The 20,052-nt window shown below is 47.6% G+C and overlaps 1 protein-coding gene across 4 annotated transcripts; it reads left to right on the top strand.

The window, feature by feature from the left end:
• The first annotated feature begins 1,291 nt into the window (after positions 1 to 1,291).
• GP2 (glycoprotein 2) lies at positions 1,292 to 19,483 on the top strand. 4 transcript variants are annotated; one of them, XM_059895941.1, is made up of 12 exons: positions 3,467 to 3,528; positions 4,131 to 4,218; positions 4,721 to 4,901; positions 7,403 to 7,843; positions 8,695 to 8,805; positions 10,006 to 10,223; positions 10,718 to 10,866; positions 12,069 to 12,314; positions 13,199 to 13,361; positions 14,328 to 14,412; positions 15,606 to 15,650; positions 18,990 to 19,483. In XM_059895941.1, exons 3-12 carry the CDS (start codon positions 4,814 to 4,816, stop codon positions 19,046 to 19,048), a joined length of 1,605 nt encoding a protein of 534 aa, XP_059751924.1. In that variant the 5' UTR covers positions 3,467 to 3,528; positions 4,131 to 4,218; positions 4,721 to 4,813; the 3' UTR covers positions 19,049 to 19,483. The 4 variants fall into 4 exon arrangements, with proteins under 4 accessions (XP_059751923.1, XP_059751922.1, XP_059751925.1 ...); XM_059895940.1 differs by lacking the exons at positions 4,131 to 4,218; positions 4,721 to 4,901 and adding an exon at positions 1,292 to 1,499 and having other exon boundaries at positions 3,373 to 3,528; XM_059895939.1 differs by lacking the exons at positions 4,131 to 4,218; positions 4,721 to 4,901 and adding an exon at positions 2,087 to 2,252 and having other exon boundaries at positions 3,373 to 3,528.
• The last annotated feature ends 569 nt before the right edge of the window (positions 19,484 to 20,052 follow it).

The raw sequence follows: 20,052 nt of genomic DNA, 5'->3' as shown, positions 1-20,052 counted from the left end.
CCCATTATTAGAACCTCTGATCCCAGGGAAAACCACACGTGTGTATCAGCAAACTGGGGGCTGTGGGGACAGCATATCTCAAGTTAAGGAACCTCTTATCACACGCAGACACGCACTGAATCCCCATGCCTGCTGCCTTTACGTAAGAGCTTTACGTGGGAGGACGTCCATGGTCAGATGGGCCTGGCTAGGCATGTGCAGAATCATCTATACTTTGATTCAGGTACAAGAGAACATAAAAACAAAAACAAGGACCAAAGGCAAGAGCCAGGAGGAAAAAGCACATCAGAATTTATCCTTTTGTTCCTCTGTTCCTTTACTTTTCCTTTCCTTTATTTTTCATTCCTTTTTTGTTTGCTATCAGATAGTTATTCAACTTAATATTCAACAGAGATTTTGAGCATAAATTCAAGGCCGGACGCTTTTATAGGCAGCAGGGAAACTGACAGTGATCAAAACAGAGCCCTTGCTGGTAAGGAGCTTATGTTTAAAAGGGGGATACATGTAAACAATAGCTATGTGATATGTCAGGTGGTAACAAGCGCTCGGAAGGGAGGGGGTGGGAAACAAGGGTAATAAGGCAATTAGGGTGTTATTTTACATAGGATGGTTGGGGAAGGTCTCTCTGATAAGCAGAAACTGAGAGAAGTAAGAAAATGAACCGGGGAGATAATCTGAGGAAGAACATTACAGGCAGTGGGCCAGCAAGTGCAGAGGCCCTGAGGCAGGAACTTGTGTCTTTCCACCAAGCTCTCAGTAAGACTTGGGCACCATGAGTTTGAGGCATTACACACAGGAAAGGGTCTTGAGCATACATACTGTGATTTCTGCCCATTTGTTTACCCAACAAGTACTGACTAGGTGCTGATGAGAGCTGCAAAGACAGGATCCGCGTCCACAGAGATCTTAGGGCCTTCAGAGGGAGACAGATACGTTAGTGGGTAGTTGAGTGTGACGGTAATCAGCCCAGAGAGGCATAGTAGCACAGAAGAGCAGCACAAACAAGTCTGGGGAATTTAGGAACGACTTCCTGGAATAGGCAAACCTGAATGATAAGCAGTAGGAGGGGGTTGGGCACGGAGTAATCCAGGCAGAGGGAAGAGCGTATGGAAAGGTGTGGAGGGGGAAGAGTTCTGAGAACCACAAATAGGCTGGAGCATAGAGTGCGTGGGGAAAATCTGTAGATGAGCTGGGAGCTGTGAACAGGGGGTCAGATTCCAGGAAGCCTAGTGTGCCGGGGGTAGGGCGTATTGCTGAGAGGTGACACTGTGGCCTCTGGCTGCAGGGAGATAACAGAATCAAAGGGGGCAAGAACGAAAACAGGGAGACCTGTGAGGCAGCTGTGAAAATCACCCTCCTAAGAGATGATGGGGGCCTGAATTAAGGCTGATGACGTGGGGATGAAGAAGGAAGGACGGGTTCAAGAATATTTGAAAGACTGATGATTAATGGGGCTGAGGGAGAAAAGAAGGAGCCAGGTTTCCAGCTCGGGTGACCAGGTGAGCGGTGGTACCATTGGTTAAGATAGGTTATACAACGAGCAGGGAGAGATCTAGGGGAACTGATGAGTTAGGATTTGGACCTGCTAAGGTTCAAGGTGCCTCGAGCATCTCAGTCCAAGTGGAGCAGTCCGGCAAGCATCTGGGTAGGCGGATCTGAAGTTCAAGGGAGTAGTCAGGGATGGAGATACACATTTGGAACTCACCAGCCTGTGGATGGTCCTTGAAACCATGAGATAACTTGACACCTCCCAGGGAAAGTCTGTGGAGTGACAAGAAAAATGGGACCTACCAGCATTCTCAAGGACAGCTGGAGGAAGACGATAATGATAATGACAATGATAATGGTAATGATAGAGCACGAGTATCCAGAGACGTAGGGGAGAATCAAGAAAACAATTGGTACGGGGGAGTCAAGGAGATACAGAGCGCCTGAAGAAAGCAGCGAAAAATCCATTGATAAGAGGCCAGAAAAAATGCCCAGGGGACTTGCCTAAGAGGTGACCTTAGCAGGGCAGTCTTAGCCATATGCCTCAGACTGAAATGGAGAAGTCAGAGAGGGATGGAGGAACTGACTTTGAAAAGAAGAAAGATCACCTTATCAGAAGTTGCGGAGGAACTAGAAAATGGGGGTAGATATTTATATGTTTCTAGGGGAAGGAGACACAAAGTTGAGTGAGGTCAAGTGTGATGACTTAAATTTTCTTGAAGTAGAATGCAAGACACCTGCTGAGAATGGAGGAAGTGGAGAGAGTAAGTGAGTAGTGATGGCTGCAAAGACTGTTTAAAAGGATGGAGAAGGTTGAGAGTGGCCATAGGGGAGACTAGGGTGGGTACCTGGCCAAAATGAATGGATCAGTGGGCTATTTTGTGGGCTCAGATGAATTTCTGAATCCAGCATTTGCAGTTGTTATAAGTTTCACATTTAGGGGATTCTTCTCCAAATGCACTAGGAGTAGAGAAGGTGGCTTGTACCATCTCTTCCTTGTCCATGTTGAGGTTTTCCTGGAAGGTGTTACCAACGCCAAGACACCCATGCTCCCCGCCCCTGTAGCCCTGGCTCCTTAGAGAGTCCCAGGGTAACACAGGAAAGGCAATGGCCATTTATTCTGCTAAAGCTTTGACTCGTTTGTTAATTCTGTAATATCTACCTTGCCACAAAAGCCAGGTCCAAGCCTGGAATTTAAAAGTCCAAGATCTTCAGCTTCCTCTCAGTTTTATACCTTCCAATCTCTAGGGTAACCCACATACCAAAGGCTCTTCTGATGCTTATTTTGTCCAAGGGCATGGGCTATCCTTTGCTAGTCCGTGATTCACACATCCCCAGATTGGCCCTTCCCAGACTCCTCAGCATTGAGCATCTGAAGTTGGGTAGATTCTATGGGCCAAAACTCAGAAATACCCATCCCCCCCTTCCTTACTTAGTCCCTTGCTCTAACTGACTTCAAGCTGAGTGGCATCGACACAAAAGCAGAAGTGCTTTAAGGTGATTAGCTAGGAACACAAGGTACAATTGGAAATCTGTTGCGCAAGCAAGTGTGTGTGTTTGATTTCTCTCCACTTCCCTTTGGATATTAATCCTTTAATATCCAAGTCCTTCCTTTTGATTAGCGTTTGGTTTCTGGTAACAAATATGGTACCAGCTTCATTGGTTTATTGTGAGGATTAAATGTGAGAAGTAATGGGTGCAAAGCACTCAGCGGTGCCCAGTGTGTTCAGCATTCAGTACCTACTGCTCTTGTTTATAGAGCAGCATTTGCATGAAGGAGGGACTGCTGAAAGGGTTTACATGCAGGGGGATGGCGGGAGAACAAAGGGGCCTTCCTTCACCATCCTTTGTGGTAAATTGCTTATCTTACCTGCACCCAACCAGCCCAGTGTATGCCTGGTAGGCTAACTCCAGTCACACCTCTGCACCAATCGTGGAGAGCCACATGGGTGGGAAACTGCAATAAAAGGACGGTCCACGGCAGGCTTGGATTCCCATGGCCAGAGGAGGAGGAGGAATGCTCTGTGTTCTCACCTCCAGGTAAGTCCTGCTTCAAGCCCCAGCAGTCTTTCTCCTGATCCTGGGGGCCTCCCCCAACCCTTGACTCACTGGGATTGCTAGGGCTGTTTGTTTCTGGAAGCTTTCAGAACCCAGCAAGGAGTTTGGACCCCGGCCCTTGTCCAGGGCTCCAGTTATCACTCTATGTCCAGTTCAGCCATGACTCCAGGCACCTGCTGGCTGCTCCAGGCCTAAAGATGCCCCCTCACCCTTGTCCCTGGACACCCCACCGAGAAGACAGGCCTCTACTTGGGATTTTATCTCTAAGAATTACCAGTCCCGGGCGCTCTCTCATAACATATTCACGCTATCCCTTCCAGAAACAGACCTCTATCTTCAACTGAAGTCTTCCAGAGGCTGTACGAAGTTATCCAGAGATTTTTCCATTTGAGGAGAGTTTCCCAGAAGAGGAAGTGTTATTTATTTGAGTGCTGATAGGCTCTTCACAGCTCTTTGTTTCTATCCACTCCCTCCCCGTTTATTATTCATTCATCCCTCAAACCCCTATTGAGCAACTCTTGTGCGTCAGACACTGTGCAAGGAGCAAGCCCTGGGCTCAATCTGACATGGTCTCACCCTCACAGGCATCTACACACGTAGAGGACACTTCGGGCTCTCTTAGCACAGTGCCTGATGCACAGAACTGAGAACGGGAAGCCGTGACTTTTGTCTGTAGGTATTCATAGCACCGTCACCCGCCCCCCTCCATCCAGTCTCCAAGAGCCACTACCTTGACCTGAGTAGGAACTACCCTGAGACCTTCTAGGACATTCTGCAGTCCTGGCTGGCTCTAAGCTTGCCTTTGGTTCTCTTGCTGTCAATCTCACCCACTTGGCAAGTCTCCTGCTCCTGTTATACCACCTCCTTTCTTCAAGTCACACCTGCTTTAAAGCAATACAGCCCTTCGTGAAGGAAGCCATCGGTCCATTTCTAAGAATGTGGGCCTAAGCAAGCTATTTCACTTCCAGCACAGTGCTTACACATAGGAGGGGCTCAATGAATATTTCTGGGATTAACTTACTCTGAGTCTCAGCTTCTTCATCGGTAAAATGAGAGGAATAATAATACCTTCCCTGAGGGTGGTTCGGTGCCTTAAATGAGCTAAGGTATGCAAGGGGCTTAGTACACGTGCTAACTGATGTGAGTTCCCTTCTTACCCTTGCATGCACCCAAGGGAACAACCTCTGTCTCCTTGATCGTATCTGGGTCTCTTCCTCCCGCACCGCCCCCCGCTGCATGGATAATCTGCGGGCCACTGAGTGAGCGCATGTCTCAGCTCATGGAAAGGATGGCTCCTGTCCTGTGGCTGGCCCTGGCCTCCTGCATTCTGACCCTGGCATCTACAGAGCAGCAAGGTGAGTGCTCTGCTCACCTGGCATCTCAGATGCCCTGCAATACCCGGAGAGTGAGCAGGGAAGTGCAGAGAAGGTGCTTCAGGGTCAGTGAGGAGACAGGGGCATGACTAAAGCAAAGGCTCAGAAGCCAAAAGTCGAGGGAAACAAGATGAGAGAAGCTGGAATCCAGTCACAGTCTCTCAAAGAGCCAAATCAGAAACTCCCCCTCAAGGACAGTGGGAGCCAGTTAACATAACTTCCCGTGCCCGGATATGGGGGCGATCAGAGAGCCCGGGGTTCATGAGGACATGAATCACCCAGTCACTCTGTGCCTTGTTTTGGCCAGCGCCTCTCCTTCTTCCGAACAAGTTTGCTCATCTGTAAAATGAAAGGACTAGGCTTAGTGATCTCTCTGTGGTCCTTCCAAAGATCCATGGATTGGGCATCTTAGATGCTTGTAGGAAGGGTTCTCAGGCTCAACACAAGGGTGAAAATTTCTGCCCGTGTCACCTGTGGAGGGGGCTAGAGGGACTCAGCTCATGGCCTCCCTTGGGAAAATACAGTGTGTGCAGGAAATAATCCAAGAATAACAAGTGCAGTGACTCCTTTCCTTAAAACAAGCATGTGCATAAGCAAGGCTCGAAAATCTCTTTTCTAAAAATTCCCTCTAATGCGATCCGAGCTTCGTGGGGATGGACAGAGCCCTAGCAATCAGCGCATCGGTGCTGGGCACACAGTCACCCATTAAGTAGCTTGTGCGTCGGGGAAAAAAAAAAAAGGAATGTGTTGTGATCCTGGTAGGATATACTTAATTCATCATTAAGGCACTCACACTATTCAACATATCAGAACTCGAGGAGAGAACTAGCTTAAACTACTAGGCCCCAGGTGCTGTGCATGGCATTTTGCACCTACTATCTCATTTAACCAGCCAACAATCCTTTAAAGCTTTATTTTCCCAAATGGGGCATGCATATCCCAAAATGACTGCGAGGGTGCAGAAATTCTTAAAGAATTTTTGGGGAACTTCCCTGGTGATCCAGTAATTAAAATTCTGAGCTTCCACTGCAGGGGGCACGGGTTCGATCCCTGGTCAGGGAACTAAGATCCTGCATGTCGAGGGGCGCAGCAAAAAAAATTTTTTTTTGATAGCTATATATACTTTTCTTCATGGGTATTAAACAAAATAACTAGTACGTCATACCTATGGTATCACAGATATTATTCCTTAGGATGAAACGAACTTATAAAGAGAGTCATTGAAAGAAACACATGAAATAAATAATAGGACAGGTGGACACACGTGTGGCAAACGTCATGACCTGAGGCGTGGGAATGGATGAAGTTTGGGCGCCATTAGCTCACAGGTGTTGTTTTGCAGAAGAGTCTCAGGGGAGTTAAACCATCTGCCAAGGTCACCCAGTCAGCAGGCACAGAGCTGGGCTTAAACCCAGACTGAGCAGCCTGTGGCTTCCTCCACCCCCCACCCCACCGCTGCTTTACTTGTCTGCCTCTTCACGCACCACAGTCCCTGAATCTGTTACAAGCCATGAGATCAGCAATCAGAAATGGTCCTGTTAGACCAGTGGGGGGTAATTTTGCTTCTCAGGGGACAATTGGCAATGTCTGGAGACAGCTTCGGGGAGGAGTACTCCTGGCACCTAGTAAGAAAAGCTCAGGGCCGCTGCTAAACATCCTACGGTGCCCAGGACAGCCCCCAACACAGAATTATCCAGCCCAAACATCAACAGTGCTGAGGCTGAGAAACCTTGTGTTAGATCTTCATCTACTGATAATGGACAAATGTCTATGATATATTAAGTAAAAAATGCAAGTGGAAATGGACATATATACACTACCAAATGTAAAATAGATAGCCAGTGGGAAGCAGCTGCATAGCACAAGGAGATCAGCTCGGTGCTTTGTGACCACCTAGAGGGGTGGGATAGGGAGGGTGGGAGGGAGATGCAAGAGGGAGGGGATATGGGGATATATGTATACGTATAGCTGATTCACTTTGTTATACGGCAGAAACTAACACACCATTGTAAAGCAATTATACTCCAATAAAGATGTTGAAAGAAAGAAAGAAAGAAAGAAAGAAGGAAAGAAAGAAAGAAAGAAAGAAAGGAAAGAAAGATGCAAGTGGAAAAAAACAAGCTCTACAGCATTAAACCCATTTTTATTTTAAAAAAACTATTTTAAACATATGCATAGAAAGGGTCTAAAGACTGTACAACAAATTTATGGTTACTTCTGGGAATGGAATGGGCTCTGACAAGTTTCATTTCTACTTTATTCATTTTAATGACCCTGATGTTCTTAATGCCTGTAATACACCACACAAAGGCCTCATTATTATTCTGACCCCAGGGTGATGACGGCTGATGTTCAATGAATGGATCACGTGCCGCTTGTCCTCACTGGGGCCCCTAGCATTTCCAAAATAAAGTGTGTCGGGGATAAAAACCCTGTAGGTTCTGGGGTTTCTCTGTAAACCTAAGCGTGCTGTTACTCTCCAGGTTACAGAAACCCCACCAGTGCCAGTTCCTATGAGCAGGACTTGGAGTGTGGAGCCCCTGGCACCCCAGAGGCCCAGCTCTGTTTTGACCCCTGCCAGAATTACACCCTACTGGATGAACCCTCCCGAAGCACAGAGAATGCGGGACAAGTCGAGAGCTGTGACGGTGACAAGCACGGCTGGTACCGATTTGTGGGAGATGGAGGAGTGAGGATGGCGGAGGACTGCGTCCCCGTGTACCACTGCCAGACGGCTGCTCCCATGTGGCTGAATGGCACCCACCCCACCCTCGGGCAGGGCATCGTCAGCCGTACCGCCTGTGCCCATTGGAGTGGCAACTGCTGCCTCTGGAAGACGGAGGTGCTGGTGAAGGCCTGCCCGGGCCAGTACCACGTGTACCGGTTGGAGGGCACCCCGCAGTGTAATCTGAGATATTGCACAGGTGAGGGGAGCAGGGCTACCCGGTGAAGTGCCCAGGGTCGGTAGAGCGAGTGGAGCGGGTCAGGAGGAGACTGAGCAGAACAGCCTCGACTCAGTGCCTGTCAGTTATTGCCCAGAATGTTGGGAATGTTGCCCAAGGGCTGCCAGACCTTCCAGCATTTCAAGTAAAGCCAGAGATTCGGATTTGAAGGTGAAATCTCCTGATACATCTATCCACGTGTGTGGCATCATATTAAGAACTCAGACTCATTGAGATTTAGATTTCACTTGGGCAGTTTAATTTAACTCTCTGAGTTTTGGTTTTCTGATCTGAAAAAAACGGACGATGGCAAAAATAACAGCAACATGGCATGCATTACAGTGCCCCTGCCCCTGTTCTAAACACTTTAAACCATTAATTCCTTTAGTCCTCCCGTCAACTTGATGAGACACGCACTATATTGTTAGTGCAGATGAGGGGTCTGGGGCACAGAGACGTTCAGCAGTTCTCCCAACCTCACAGAGCTGGAATTGTGGCAGAGCCAGATTTGAACCTAGCACCCCAGCTCCACGATCCAAATGCTTAACTGCTATGCTACCCCCACCCCCATGTGGTCCCCACGTGAAATGAACGAGCTAATGCATGGAAAGTACTGGGAACAGCGTCTGCCTTGTCGTAAAAGCACTAGGATGGCACCTCCGAGGTTCTCACCTCGCTGGATTAGGAGTCAGGAAATTCGAGTTTGAGGCTTGACCCTTCCACCAAGCGTGGCACAAGTCTTCCGTGCCCTGTAGAATGACAAGGTTGGCCTTGGTGGCCTCAGGTCCACCCTGCTCTGCATCTTGATCCTCTTCCTCTGCACATTACCCCAGACCCCACCACCACGGTGGACAACTGTGAGAGGACCTGCCGCCCCAATGAGGAGTGTCGCTTCGTCAACGACACCTGGGACTGCTTCTGCAGACAGGACCTCAATATCTCCGGTGAGCGCTGGGATCGGGCTGGCCTGGTGGGCAGGTCAGGAGGGAGGGAACGTCAGAGGGTCTGGACAGGTGTGGACCAGGGGCAGCAGGGATGGAGCCGAGGTCAGGGGATGAGAGTGCCCAAAGCCAGTGAGTTTGCAAGGATGGGGGGCAGGGATGGAGCACACTCCCAGGTCAGCCACTGGACCAGGGCCTCAGGAATGAGTGGGCTTGACCCACGAGGGACAAAGGTACTGAGGATGAGAACTCTGCAGGTGTGGAAGTTGTGTTCAAATATCTGCAGAGTCTATACATGAGGAACAGGGACAGATTCCTGTGCCAGTTCTGGATTGGCCAGGTGGGGCCTGGGGCCTGGGACAAGCCGCCTGCACTCTCTGAGCCTTAATGTCCTCATCTGTAAAATGGGGATGAGCTAATAATTAAAAAATACCCACAATGCAGGGTTTTTATGAGAATTCAATCAGAGCAGTCCAAATGGGCAGGCTCTGGAAGTGATGTTCTTCTCCTCCCAGTAGGTAAGCAAACACCGTCAGGTGACCCATGGGTAGACATGCCACAGATGCGCCCTAAGCCCTGGGTGGGGATTGGATGAGCTTCCCGCTGAGACGATCTCCTTCCCTCCGAGACTCTAACAAGGGCCTCCGACTCTTGCTTTGGGCACAAGCCTGCTTCCCTGTGAGCACACTTGCAGGCCCTGTAGAGGAGAGGGTGTTCTAAGCCGAGGGAGAAGAGGGAGACCGAGTTCCCCGTCTCTGGCGACAAGGGTGTCCTTCTACCTCCAGATGCAGGGAGGGCACCTTTCACAGGGGAGACTTATTTCCTGCTTTCAGGGAGACAGAGAGGAGGGTCAGAGTGTCACTCTTGCATTAGCTGTACCTTAAGTAACTTTAATTCAAAATAATCAATGTACCATTAGGCATATTTTGGGGCGACCTGCTCTGGGACTCAACAGGAACCAGACACGAGAACCTTCACCAAGCCTGCACACAAAATGCTTGGAAATCTTGGACCAGGGGCATCTTTGCCAACCTCGCCTACCACAAGCCTGGGTGTGAATCCCACGTGGCTCCCAGGCCCCCTCCAGTCTCCCCAGCCTCCCAGTGGGCAAGGTGGCTCTGCCAAAGGGCAGAAAGTGTGAGCTCTGCCCACTACTTCCAGACCCCTGTCCACTCTACCTACCTTCCTCTCCCAACTTTCCAGATGTGCACAGTTTGCAGCCCCAGCTGGACTGTGGGGCCAAGGAGATCAAAGTGTCCCTGGACAAGTGTCTGCTGGGAGGCCTGGGTTTCGGGGATGAGGTCCATGCCTACCTTCAGGACCGGAACCGGAACTGCAGCAGCATGATGCAAAGAGAAGGGAAGAACTGGATATCGGTGACCAGCCCCACCCAGGCTGGTGCCTGTGGAAACATTCTGGAGGTGAGTGGTGTTTACTCCACTGCTGCCAGAGTGCGGGAGCTGGGCTGGTGGGGCCTGTCTCAGTAACTGGGAGCTCTTGGACAAGTCACTTAGCCTCCATGGGCCTCTAGAGGTATGTGAGCTTACACATGTTTGTCCAGGACGGAGCTGAGAATAGGTTTGATGCCTAAGCTCAGTAAATGTAAGCTATGATTATGATTATTTCACTTAGGGATGAGGTGGGAAAGGTTCACAGAGGACCAGGCATGGTGATTCCTGACTGTTCCCAAGGGTCAACAATCTATTGTTCTAGTTTTTGATCTGGGGTCCTCAGTCCCCTTCCCATAAAGTGGCAGTGCCACTGCGGGAGGAGGCCCATTGCCTCCTTGAGGTCAGAGGGCAGGGTGTCAGCTTGACCGACAGCATCAACTCTGGAGTCACACAGACCTGAATCCCAGATACACTTGTACCCTCATCCACATAAACATATATGTGGTCTTGTTTTTATGCCAAAGAGAAACCAAACCCATGCCATCTACAAAAATACCCTCTCCTTGGTCAACGATTTCATCATCAGAGACATCATCCTCAGCATCAACTTCCAGTGTGCCTACCCGCTGGACATGAAAGTCAGCCTCCAAACTGCCCTGCAGCCCATTGTAAGGTATGGCACTGACCCTTACCCTTTGACCCATAACCCTGACCCATAACCCTGAAGTTCACGACATCTTATGATGACCACAGGATCCGCCCACCTCCTTCAGGAGCTTCCGTTCATTCGCTCGTTCATTCCGCAAATATTTGTTGATTATGCATGAGGAATGTTCAGCGTGAACAAGGCAGGCATAGAATATTTTGTGGATATTAAAGAGTATTACTATGAAACAATACAACGACATGAAACAGTGTTAATTAAATACGCTAAGGAACAAAAATGCACAACAATTTCATTTGTCTTGAGGAAGAAAGGCATTAAACAACTAACTATATCAAAAATTATTTACAAGTGAGGTGCACGCAGTGTGGGGTAGGCTCCGAGTGCTGTGGGATCGGGAGCAAGCGTCCCTGACCTAATCTTGGTTGGGGAGGACAGTTGGGGGCAGGAAGGCTTCCCTGCAAATGTGGGATTTAAGCCAGATGAGCTTTGATTGGATAAACAGCGCCCATAACTCAGGAGAAATAGAACCAAATAGCAATTTGGATGGAATTCAGTTTGGGCAGGGGCTTTTGTCTTTTGTTCACTGCTGTATCGCTGTGCCTGGAATGGGCCCTGTTGAAGGAATTCCTCAGCATTCCTAGACTTGCTGGGGGACCTTCTGGGGGTATCAGAAACCCAAGATGCCCTTCCCATTCCCTTATTGCCTCCTGGGCTCACAGAATGGCAGGGTTATGATTAGAAATCTTCTGGTTCAGTTTCTAGGTTTCAGTCTGTAATGTGTTGGGGCCCAAGGTTCATAAAAAAAAAATATTAAAGCCATTTTATTTATCTTGTTAAAACTGGTGTTTCATTGAAGACTATGGGGTGGAGGGAAGAGGTCTGCTGCCAAAAACTGTGAGCCCGCAGAACTGGTTCCAAGGCCTATTCTACAGGTTAGAAGACGGAGGTGTTCTCTGAGAGAAGGAGGTATGTCTGCTCTCTGATGCAGGGAGAATTTGTAGGAATCCTGGAGCCAGACTCATGTGATTGTCAAGTTTAGTGCCTAGAAGGTAGTAAATGCTTGATTTAAGTAAGTGATTGAATAGTTCATTTAGGAATCAAAGATGTGCCTCTGCCTTCATAACCCGACACAGGTGTGGGACTTGATTGATTTTGTTCTCACTGGTCAAAACCTGAAGTTTCCATTCTTGTGGTTTCTCTGTTCTCAGTTCCCTGAACATCAGTGTGGACGGGGAGGGAGAGTTCACTGTCAGGATGGCCCTCTTCCAAGACCAGAACTACACATCTCCTTATGAAGGGGCTGCAGTTGTGCTGTCTGTTGAATCCATGCTCTATGTGGGCGCCATCTTGGAGAGAGGTGACACGTCCCGATTTAACCTGGTGTTGAGGAACTGCTATGCCACGCCCACTGGGGACATGAATGACCCTGTGAGATATTTCATCATCAAAAACAGGTACCGGACAATCTGGGGTTATCTTTTGGCCTAAATGAGGTTTGGGGTGGAGAAGAATGATCACCTCATCCCTGCCTGGCAGTTGGGTAAATTGGCTTGCCTCTTTTGGAAAATAATTTGGTATTACATATCATGACCATACCCTGTGACCCAGAAATATCACTCCTGAAATTGTAGCGTTAAAGGATTAATAGAAAATAGGTGGGCAGGGTAAAGAAATGCCAATTATTTTTCATTTCAGTATCTTTCATAACGTTGGCAATAGGTTCATAGTTCAAAAACAGGGGACTTTTATACAGATGTTAACACTAACTGAACAACATGAAAATAGCGTGTTATGGGACAAAATATTATTGAATATTGTTAACTAGCAAAAACAAAGGGAAATGCATATCTAGAGATCATGATTCAAACCGTGGTAATAATACTGGCTAATATTTATCATAGAGTTTAGCTGTATACCAAGCACTGTGCTAAACAGAATATAAGGATTATCTCATTAAATGCTCACATCAACCCTAGGAAGTGCATACTCCTGTCTCTACTTTACAGATAAGAAAAGTGAGGTTCAGTAAAGTAATCGGCTCACGATTGCTTAGCTAGAAAGTGGGTTGGGTTGGAATTTGAAATCAGTCTGTCTCGTTCCAGGGACTGTGCCCCCCAAAACTTAAACCGTGTGGGCTTATGGGTAACATTGTGGAGGAAGCCTGGAGGAATAAAAGTCTATGTTATAGGTTGGAGAAAACACTTGGTGGGAGGTGGGGAGGCTCTTTAATTCTCTCCGATGCTGTTTTTATACTGGATACAAATTAAAGATGCAGCCAAGGGCCTCAGGCCCCCTGAGTTGCTCTAGAAGTTAAATCCCTGCCCCTGTCACCTCCCAGCTGCCCAAATAAACGTGATTCCACTATCTACGTGGAAGAGAATGGGGTGTCATCGGAAAGCAGGTTCTCAGTTCAGATGTTCATGTTTGCTGGAAATTATGACCTAGTTTTCCTGCATTGTGAGATTTCTCTCTGCGATTCTCTTAAAGAACAGTGCCAGCCGGTGAGTATCTCTTTGGACTGAACAACTATTCAGTGCCTGACATGGGGCCTGGTACCTCCATATATACTTATTGGAATTATGGATGGATTGAAAGAAGGGAGGGAGGAAAGGAGAGAGGAAAGGAGGAAAGAAGGGAGAAAAGGAAAGAAAGTTAGATGGATGAAGAGATGGAAAGATGGATGGATGGGTGGATGGATGGAATGGAGGGAAGGAGAAATAGAGGAAGAGAGGGAAAAAAGAAGGATGAATGGATGTACCTTAAGCCTCCAAAAGCCCACGTGTAAGCAATCCTTGTGTCCCCAGGAAGTATATCAGACGAAAGAGCCTGTCCTCTAGGTTTCCTTGGCCCAGGACATTTTAAATGATTTTAATAATAGTTGACTATTTTTAGTGCTTACTCTGTGTCAGGCACTGTACTAAAACGTTTATATGCCTTATCTAATTTAATTCTCACAGCAACCCTTTAAGTAGATTCTTTTAGCAACCCCATTGTACAGATGAGGAAACTGAGCTCAGAGAGGTCCCTTGCCCAAGGGCCACACAGCTAGAAAGTATCAGAGCTGGGGTATGCCCTGCCTGAGGTGTAACTACAGTGCCCACGCTCTTAACCCAGATTTAGCACTGCCTGCTAAGAGTTGGCATTTCTTGAGTGCTTACTATGTGCCTGTGTGTTGCAGACATACTTCCTTTTAACCTTCACAACCAAGAAGATACTATTTAATAATAGTAGACAGGTATAGTCATTTGTCCCAAATTAAACAACTGAAAGAGAGGAGAAGAGATTCAAACCCAGGTTCACTTGACATGACAGTGAGAATTCTCTAGATTGAGAAAAACAAACATCAGAGTTAGGATCATACAGTGGGTGAGGCGCCATTCTTGGGCCGGAGCTGCCCATTGCAGGAGTAGTCTGGAGAGGAACGTGCCTTTACATTTTGACATAATGAGAATTCTCCATCCCCACAGTCTTGCTCGAGAAGTCAACTCCGCAGTGAAGGAGTGGCTATTGACCCAGCCCGTGTTTTAGATCTGGGACCCATCACTCGCAGAGGTAAGAAGTGGCCACGTCCTGGTGATAACACCAGCTGGCCAAGTGCTGACAGTTAACTGCAGATGCCTGGGGTCACCAACCTAACAACCCAGGGCTTTTTCTGCTTCCTCAGTGCCCCCCACTGGTGAATGCATCTTTCCAGCAGATGCTTTGGGTAATGATAATCGCTTTTGCCACATGTGCTGTGCGCTAGAGATCAGGCTAAGCTCTCAGCATGCACTGACTCACTTAATCCTCCCCAGATGCATCCATTTTACAGGTGAGAAACTGAAGCTCAGAGAGATTGACTCACCCAAGATCACCCACTCATGAGCAGTTGGAGCTAGGACTGAACCCAGCTCGGTCTGATTCCAAAGCGTGTGTCCTTTGCCTTTTCCCTCCTGCCAGGTCCCCATAACTCAGTCTAAGTCCTGAACCAACTTTGTTTTCTGGGGAATGACTGTGCTTCTCAAAATCCAGTTACGGTGTTCTGGGGCATGACATAGGAGAAGCTTTCCAAGTGCTCCTCAAATTTTCATCCCTCCATCCCACGGGTTAGCAGTACCTGTGGTAGTTAGTCATGGTTTTTATTCACACTGGAATGGCAGAATCAAGAAATCCAAAAAAATGAAAACATTTCTTTTTGTCCTAGAGAAATTAGGATGCAGTAACATTAATAACAGTAATAATAGTAACAGTAATAATAATACTTTGTGCCTGGCACCATACCAAACACATTTATATGCATTATCACATGAAATGTTCACAACAGTCTAAGGACGTAAGCACTATTACCACTTCCATTCTCCAGATGAGTAAACAGGCTGTCTCCTGAAGAAGGCTCTGCCTGGAATTGTCCTGTCCTTTTATTGCCTCATGTGTTGTCACAGGGTAGCTAGGGGAGGGGGGAGGAGGTGCCAGGAACTTCCACTTTGCAATCAGACAGACTGAGGTTCAAATCCAAGCTCTTCCACTTACTGGCAGACATTGCTGAGCCTCAGTCTTCACATCTGTCAAATGGGGATGAGAACGGTTTCCTCACAAATCTGGCGGGAGGATTAAGTTTCATATGCATGATAATAGATGCTTCCACAACGTGGATTGTCCGTGACTGTGATGGCCAGGTCCAGGAGGTCTTGGAGCAACTGTGGCTACAGTGCCACAGTCAGTGGAGCATGACTATGGAAACCCTCACCTTCTGCTCTTGTCTCCAGGTGCCCCATCTCTTGGTGTCATGAGTGGAGCCACCAGCACTGCAGGTACATCATTTTCTCCTGCCTTTCCCACAGCCCTCCCTCCCAACTCTCCCTCTTTTTAATTCAGTGCATATTTAGTTATAGCCTCTTCTACGTGCCAGGCCCTGTGCCAAGAACTGTGGACCCTGAAATGAATCAGACCCTAGACTGGCTCTAGAGATGAGCTCTCACAGTGCAGCAGGAGAGCCAGTCATTAGACAGGAAATGTTTATTGAGCACCTACTGTGTGCTAGTCTTTGTTCTAGGCACTGAAGTTATAATGGTGAACGATACAGGCCAGGTGCCTGCCCTCACGGAGATTGTGTTCCAGTTGAGAAATAGATAATAAAAAGTTAAGAACGTAGTTTAGAAATAGAGGAGAGTGATGTGATAGAAAATTACCAGTATGGGTTAGGGTTAAATAACCGCCTTAAATAACACAGAAGTTTATTTCTCTCACACATAAATGAAGTCCACAAGGCAAGCAATCCAGGGCTAAAAGGGCAGCACCATGAGGTCATCAAGAATCCAGACTCACTTCATGGATAGGGGAAGGCTAGCTCCTAATAAAGAGAGGTAGGCTCTGAGGGCATTGGTTCCGGGCTATCAGAAGAATCACAGTCCTTAGGAGCCTCTATCCAGATGATCTCATCCCATGTTCCTCAGTCCCCAGGTTTTTCCAACCAGAGCTCTGACATCGTAGCAAAGCTGCCTAGACAGGGCATTCAACCATCATTTAAGCTTGGCAACTATATTGAGCCCACATTTGCTCTTCAGCTGTACCTACTCTCCTATTTGCAGTAGATAAGGGCTTCTTACAAGCTAACTAACTACCAAAGAGACCCTCTGGCTCTCTCACTTGGCCCTAACAATTAAAACTCCTCAGTTGCTCATCCTTCTGCAGTAGGGCATTACTATAAAGCAGTAATAATTAACCAATTCCATTTCCCCTGTACTTAAAGGCCTGAATGATTGCACTGGCCAGAGAATTCCCCCCTCAACAGGAACTTTCTCTTGAGTCACTAATTGGTGAAAATTTTAGCAATTATTTTGCTGCCTTATGATGGGAACTACTCATGCCACACATATTAGTTGGGATTGGGTTCTAAAAAAAAAAAAAAGAAGCCAGCCTCCTTCCATCTCACCCCTCTACCATCTTTAGGGTGTGGCCATCACCTTCATGGTCCAAGATGGCAGCCAGAGCACCAATCTTTATATCTAGGCCAGGATTGAGGGAACTTGGAAGAAGTCAATGACTTTTAAGGAACAGTCCTGGAAGCTGACACTTTATACCTCCACTTACATCTCATTGGCCAGTGCTTAGTCACATGGCCACACCTAGCTGCAAAGGGAGTTGGGAAATGTAGTCTTTATCCTGGGTGGCCATGTCCCCAACCAATGTGTGATGGTTCTATTACCAAGATAGGAAGGAAAATGAATATCAGAATGGATAAATCGTCAGAAAATTTTTCAGAGGAGGTGATATTTGAACTAAATGAGAAAAAGGAGACAGGTGTGCAAATATTAGCAGAATAAGCCCTGTAGGCAAAATGAATGCCAGTTGCAAAAATGAGATAGGCATATAAGCAAATAAATCACAAGCAAGTAGATAGTGCAGAAGGGGTACACAGAAGAGTAATTAACTGTATTGGATAAGGTCAGGAGAGAATTTCAGCGTGTGTTGACATCTGAAAGGGCTTTTGATGGATGAATTGGAGCTCAATAGGAAGACAAATCTAAGAAATGTATTTTGGTCCAAAGGGAAAGCAATGCTATTAAGATTTCACTGTCCCCCAAAATGGCCTATGCTGGTGAACCCAGACATGAAAAAGTTCTACCCATCCTCAAATCTCCAACTAGATAACAGTCTAAAAGTTTCCAGATAATCTGAAGTTGTCCTCTCCACGCTCAGTGCTAACATTCAGACAACACTCAGAAAAGCAGTGCTCATTGGAGAGGGGGGTTAGGGCTCAGACCAGAAGCAGCTTGAGGGCAGGGACCTCAATCTCATTCATTTCTTCCAGTCCTTCAGGTTAGCACAGTGCCTGGAACAGCCTGGCTTCCCAGTAGACTTTGCCAAATTGACTCATTTCTTGGTGGGTAGTGGATTCTGGAGCCTTCTGAAAATGCAGGGAATCACTCTGACCTGGTAGCAGAGTACCACAAGAGGGCACCTATGGTTTCATTGCTTGCTATCTCCCACAAGCATTTTTGATGTTTTAGAATTAATTGAACATCAACCAATATTTCATAATTATAAGCTGGTTGTCATATACTAATATGTTTCTGAAAATTATGATATTCTTCTCCCCCTCCCTCCTAAGGACACCAGCAAGTTACTCCGAAATTTAGGGGACAGAGAGCCGTTATAATCTGGTATTGGGTGGAAGGGGCGGTGCATGCCTCTCCCAGGACCTCCAATATGAGGCAGCTATGATCCAGGATCCAAGCCCTTCTTTAACCCTGAGTATACAGCAATGTTTAGAAGAGATATGATTCCAACCTCCCAGATCTTAGAGTCTAATTTTCAAAATCAATACTTACATGGTGTTTACCATGTGCCAGGCACTGTTCTAAATGCTTGCTATGAGTTCACTCACTTGCCTTACAAAAATCTCATGCAGTAATAGCTGCTAGTAATGTTTCTATTTTGCATACAGGGAAATTCAGGTGCAGAGAGCTTCAATAACTTGCCTGGGTCTGCGCAGCTAGTTGCAGAACTAGGATCCTAAGCTAAGTAGTCAAGCAACAGAAGTAGTGCTTTTTCACCTCCCTGTCTTTCTGCCTCTTCAGTATTAGTCATAGTAAGTAATGCTAGCTGCTGTAACAAACAATCCCCATCTTTCTGTGCTTTTATACAACAGTTTATTTCCCACTAAATCACTGGAGGATGCAGTTCAGTGCCTTTGCAGTCATTAGGAACTCAGGTTCTTAGCTTCTGGCAACTTCTGGCAACTCTACTGTCCCCTGCAAGTCCTCTCCTGGATCCTCTGCATCTGGTCCCTAGATGATGGATGAGGGAGCATGGAGAATTACGTAGGAGGTTTTAAGGACCAGGCCTAGAAGCAGCTTCTACCCACATTCCACTGGCCAGATTCAGTCATATGGTCCCACCTACCTGCAAAAGAGGTGGGGAAAAGTGCCTTCCAACATGCCCAGAGGAAAATGAAGTGTTTGGTGGTGGTGAGACAGCTTTGCCTCTACCACATGGCCCTGTGCCACCTCCCAGGGGCTGTAACCCAAAATAAATATTAAGGATACTCTGCCTTTGTCATCCTTGTAAGACAGAAGATAGGGATGCCACCTCATTTTGGCTGCTGAATTCCAAAGCCCAGCACCTGACAGTCCTCTCTTGCGTTTCAGTGTTCCTGGTGGTCTGGCCCGTGCTTCTCCTGCCTGTCCTCCTGGCCGGGCTGCTCTGAGAGCTCAGCTGGGCATCTGGCCTTGAAGCTCGTGTTCTTCCCTCTGGCGATGGCTTCCAGTCACCCTTCAGCTCTGCTGGTTCTCTCTCCAAATCACATAGACAGTCTCCAGGCCTGACTAGGCTTGGAGAAGAAGAAGAGCTTTCCCTTGTTTAACACTCTCAGTGCCTTTGTATTCCTCTTTTTCTCATGGTGGGTGCCCTGTCACCTGGGCTGGCCTGACTTCCTCATTCATTAGCAGGATCCTGAAAGCAAACTTGCGACGTGCTTCTGTGGCTACAAGTGTAGCACGCGTTCATAACTTCAGGGAAGAGGGGCTGTGTCAATGGGGAGAAGGGGCGGGGGAATTGCTTGTAAAAAGGTACCCCCCACGGTCTTCCCAAACACCTCCTGTTCTGACTGCCAGTGAATTGAACAGACCAGTGTTTGCTTTCACCCCGCTTCCTCTGGTGTATTTCCATCACGGTTTCAACAATATCCATGGGAACATGTTGTAAAGGGGCCACTTTTGGAGACCTTGTTCTGGGGAAGACTGGTGCCCATTGCTCCCCTGTCCCCCACCACACTGCAGACATGCTTTGACATGCCTAAAACTACACAAACCCCTACCCCTGGGACCTGGAGGCTAGAGGAAATGCTCAGTTTGGGTGCAGAGATGCTGTCACCCAAGAGCACACCTCTAGCTGTAAACAGTGAGGCCCTTGCTCTGAAGGGTTAAGCGGGGAGTCCCACTATAAAATGATGCATCAATTCTGCCATGGGGATGTAGCAGCAGAGCCTGGGGGATGGGCGAAGTCCCTTTCTGGAAACCTTGAATGAACCCTCACAAAGACTCCACGAAGATGCCACAGATAGAGAACGCTATGCATGAGGCCTCTCCACGCCGGCCTCAGGGAAAGTGACAGGATCAGGGCTAGGCGATCAGAGGCACAGCCTATTCATCTGCCAGGAGGAGACTTTCCAAAGTGCCACGTTGTTCAGAGATGGTATGGTTGCAAGAAAGA

This window comes from Balaenoptera ricei, chromosome 15 (genome assembly GCF_028023285.1).
Source record: "Balaenoptera ricei isolate mBalRic1 chromosome 15, mBalRic1.hap2, whole genome shotgun sequence".
In the NCBI taxonomy this organism is placed as follows: Eukaryota; Metazoa; Chordata; class Mammalia; order Artiodactyla; family Balaenopteridae; genus Balaenoptera; species Balaenoptera ricei.
The sequence above is the reverse complement of the archived record's forward strand: the minus strand, read 5'-3'. Positions and strand labels throughout refer to the sequence as shown.